Consider the following 4,509-nt stretch of genomic DNA (forward strand, 5'->3'; position numbering starts at 1 on the left):
CACACGCGCTAACCACCGCGCCGCCGTGCTGCCCATAATACATACTTCATAGTGAAAATATTTAACAGGCAACTTTATAAGTACACCTCAAATCACGCACCCCACCTTTATTAGGGGGAATGGCAATCATCAATAAGCGGAGCAATTGACTGAAGACAGATAAGTGCTCCCATAATATTGGTGGGGATAGTACAATGATTGCTTGATTTTGGTGGGTACGCGTCTATGTCAAAACTACGCCCTTGCTTCCCGCCAACCCTCCACTTGCAGCCGACCACTTAGGCGTGCCAGGTCAAAAGTGAACACATCCCAAGCAACCTTCCCATCCACGTGCAGCCATGTTAGACTCGAGCCGCGTGTTGACATGTAGCGTGGTTGAGGCTCTGCGACCGAGTGGAGCGATGACTTTTGCGATGCTGCGCCCGGTGGCTGCGCGCTTCTACTCGGACCTGAGCATCGCCTCCGACGACGACGACGACGGCAACCGCAGCGAAAGTGACGACAGCTCGGAGCAACTCTGCGAAGGCAGCAAGCGGGCGAGGATTGCGCGTCATAACGTTTTGGAAGTGGAGTCCGGACCGATGGTCGTCAAACAGCGCAGCGCGGCTAACGCCAGGGAGCGCGGCCGGACCCAAAGTGTCAACAGCGCCTTCACGGCACTCAGGACCCTCATCCCCACCGAGCCTGTGGACAGAAAGCTGTCCAAGATCGAGACCTTACGCCTGGCTTCGAGCTACATAGCCCACTTGGCCAACGTGCTGCTGATCGGGGACCGCTGCGCAGATGGAACACCGTGCCTCGATGTGGTCCACGCACAGGCAGCGGAAAAGGGGAGCAAGCAACCGAGGACAATCTGCACTTTTTGCTTGCGGAACCAGAGGAAAGGGGTAAATAAGACCACGGCATACACTTTTTCAAGCGCTTTGAAAGAGTTAGACGAGTCTGTATTTTGCATGCGTAAAAACTTTGCTACACAATGCGCATCTCCATACCTGTCAACCTCATTTAATTGCTTCCCTTATAACTGTTTGCTATTCCACTTATTAAGCCATAATATGCCCGACAATCAGTACGCAGCACCCATTTAATCAAAGCAAGAAAGGGAGATTATTGCAAGAAATACAACCACATTACTGCTACTTGGTACACTCAACTTGTACGGAATATTACATAACACGAAAATCTTCATCGACTTGCTATTTTAGGAAATTACAGGTATAAACCAAGTATAAACCACACTAACAAACTACATGTCAATTTATACGTTTTCCCTGGATATTATAAGTTAAAAAATGTCAAATTTTGCACGCTGAGCCTTTGCACTACAGTCAATTGTGTTTTATTTTATTTTTACCTTATTGCTTCAACTCATCTTAAGTTAATCTTGTATTTCTATCTTTTTAATATTCATAATATTCTGTTATGTGTACATGTATATAGTTTCTTAGTTTTATTACACTGGCAACTGTGTGGACAGCAAAGTAAGAATTTCATTGTACAGGGAATCTAGGTTATTTACTGTGCATATGACAATAAATAATTTGAATTTGTAAGGAAAAATAAACAAAAACATCAAAATAAAACTAGTTTTGGTTAGCTGGATCTCGTTTGGCCCATTTTGGCTTTAATCTGGATCGTCTCGATCACTGGTAGCATACGATAACATCATCGTAGATTGCTAATAAAGTTTGCAAAATCCTGCACTGCTCCGTATAGTAAGCAACAGTAGATTTAATTCAAGTGGGTAAATAACTAAAAACAATCAACCTATCAACCTCAGCGAATCCCTCCTCTTATAAATGATTGCAATTTTCCATAATGAGGAATAATAAACCCCATAATCACAACGTGGCACATATGAACTCAAAACAAAGCAGCCTATTTGCAATATAAAGACAATATAAGGATTGTTCAATAGCATCCTCTGATACCAGTGACCAAGACGATACGGATCAGAGCCAAAATGGGCAAGACAAGATCAATCTAACAAAAAAACAGTTAAAATAAATGCCGTACAAAAATTGTTATTCGGCGTACACTATTTAAATCGATTTTTAAACATTTACAAAGTATGGGGAAAATATAAATCAACTGGTATGAAAACTTTGCAAATATCCACCAGTACACAACACGCACCCTCTTCTCTTGCCTTGCTTTGATGTTTACTAAACTATTTCTTCACGGTAGGCCAAGTATGGACAGCAAACCATATGTGGTCCGCTTTGTCCTTAAATCTGGCCCTACTGAGTATTCACACTGTTGCAATCATTTACATGCATATAAAATATGAGCTATGCCTCAAAGATTGTGTTGGTCAGAATTCGATAGTATTTTTGGACACCACTCGTTATAAACTCTTAAGAACTCTTACTCAAAAAGCATTTGTTTCCAATTTACTATGCTTACATTTATTGTAGAACACATGGTTAAGAAAAAAATGGGTTAAGTTGATTCCATGTGTCCAAGAGAGCATCAGAATACTATACTTTTATTTTTATTTCGTTTGTTTAAAAAATACTCAATTATTTTAGATGATCTTCTGTTAAAGGTTTACAGTTATTTCTTGGTAAAGTACAGTAAAATGTGGTTGAATGTAGTATAGACTTGTATTTTTTGACATAAAGATTGATGTGCTTTGTTAGGATATAAGTGTTTGCCCATTGATGTCACCTGCTTTTAACGCAAATGTTTCAGAAATCCTGCACGCATTTTGTCATTAAACCTGATTTGCATAGCAAAGGCTCTAGGTCTAGGATGATGATTGTTGTGTTTTGTGACTTTGCATCAGGAATGAATAGAATACATTAGAATAGCATGTATTGCCATTGTAACTTGAAATGAACATCAAAATGAAAATGAAAAAAGTGCCATCCCAAAAGTGCAAGAACATTTATGAGATAAAATACAACAGTTTAAAATAATATGTGAAGGGTAATAGTAATGGGCTGCAGCATCCCCGCGACCCTAGTGAGGATAAGCGGTGCAGATAATGGACGGATGGATGAATGGATGGGTAATAGAATAGAAAATAAGTAAAAGTGACAAAAACAAAAATAAATAATAAAGAACCAAATCATCCCTTGTCATAAGTGCACATTCTCTAAGTATGGAAATCTGTGTTTCATTTTGCAGTGTTGAGGGTGATATTTTCTTCTTCAATAATTAATTAAATACATTAATTCAATACAGAAGTCATAAATTGGTAATTCAAATTTGTTGAATCATATAATTGGTCAAATATTTTCATCATAAACAATGAAGAATAGAATAGAATAGAATAAAATAGAATAGAATAGAAAAAAATTGTGTTAATTGTTTTTCATAACAACGTAATGAACAATGTTTTCGACAAGATAAGACATGGCACTGTAGGTCAAGCAAGATAATCACAAATAAAGACCTTAAATGAAAAAAGGAAATAAAATAATGTGAGGATAAATACGCAAAAATGGTAGCAAGATAGTGTTTGGAGACAAGTCTAAGTTGACAGTTCAATCTTCTTTCGTAATAATAGTGCGATAAAAATAGTGTGTCGTGACAATAGTGCAAAAACAGTGAGAAGCAGTAAACTTTCCAACTAGGTTAAAAAATAGTATATGAATATAAATGTATCCGTGCCATTCCACTTTTTCAATACAACTGGTAAGATATATAGAAGCAGAGATAAAACTACAGAAACTGCATGTATGCTTAAATGATCCAAACATATGTTAATATTTGTACATTTTAAAAAACAAATTATTCATTGAGTTTCAGGAAAAGGCTGTTTTTAAATATTGTCCTTCATCTTTCGTGACAACATTTTGTTTTTCTCCCAATAAAGGACAGCAGGGAGTGTTTGAAGATGCGCAGAATGGGCCCACTGCGACTGAGACGCTGATCAGTGAAGAACTGGCAACCTGAAAACCCTCAAAAGACTATCTCAGGGAAGAGTCAGAGCAGCAAACGCACACCCACGAAGACTCAAAATCATAAAAAACGCACGCACGCAGACACACAAGCACGCATGTACATGCTGAAACCCACAGCGGAGCCCTCAGACTACAGTATTTATACTTGACCAAGAAATGTAAGCATAAGCCCCTCAAGGATGCAGTGCATTTGTTTGAGACTTATGAGCGTTTGTCATTTGTTGTAATAAAGTTTATTTTATCAAAAATGCTTTAAATCAGATAACTGATTGATCATGAACCTATTCTGATTTGTTCACCTTGTGTAAGCCTTATGGCTTATTTCAACCTATGCTCCCTGACTTAAGACCATTCGACTTACGTTAAACGCTAGATGCGAAAAAAAATTTCGGGATGTCGAAAAATATCTGGTCATTGCTCTAAGTTAGATTTTGTATTGTGTGCACCTTTTTCTGAGTAAAGGACAGTGCTGTAGTGTTTCTTTCCACCGCTACCAGCGTTTGGCGCTGTGAGAGGTCACCAAGGATCAACCCGGAATTAAAAAAATCTGGTTCCTCCTACTAATTTGTGTGTAAACATTCTATACTATTTCTATACT

General features: G+C 38.5%; 1 protein-coding gene across 1 annotated transcript; it reads left to right on the forward strand.

Moving 5' to 3' along the window:
• The first annotated feature begins 217 nt into the window (after nucleotides 1-217).
• tcf15 (transcription factor 15) lies at nucleotides 218-4,162 on the forward strand. Its single transcript, XM_088329911.1, has 2 exons — nucleotides 218-887; nucleotides 3,824-4,162. Exons 1-2 carry the CDS (start codon nucleotides 339-341, stop codon nucleotides 3,878-3,880), a joined length of 606 nt encoding a protein of 201 aa, XP_088186037.1. The 5' UTR covers nucleotides 218-338; the 3' UTR covers nucleotides 3,881-4,162.
• The last annotated feature ends 347 nt before the right edge of the window (nucleotides 4,163-4,509 follow it).

Source organism: Urocampus carinirostris, chromosome 3 (genome assembly GCF_059441175.1).
Source record: "Urocampus carinirostris isolate Australia breed hairy pipefish chromosome 3, RoL_Ucar_1.0, whole genome shotgun sequence".
Lineage (NCBI taxonomy): Eukaryota > Metazoa > Chordata > Actinopteri > Syngnathiformes > Syngnathidae > Urocampus > Urocampus carinirostris.

Coding starts and splice junctions, on each gene's coding strand:
- tcf15 (XM_088329911.1), top strand. CDS start 339: ATGTTAGACTCGAGCCGCGTGTTGACATGTAGCGTGGTTGAGGCTCTG. Junction 888..3,823: donor TGCGGAACCAGAGGAAAGGG/GTAAATAAGACC, acceptor CTCCCAATAAAG/GACAGCAGGGAGTGTTTGAA.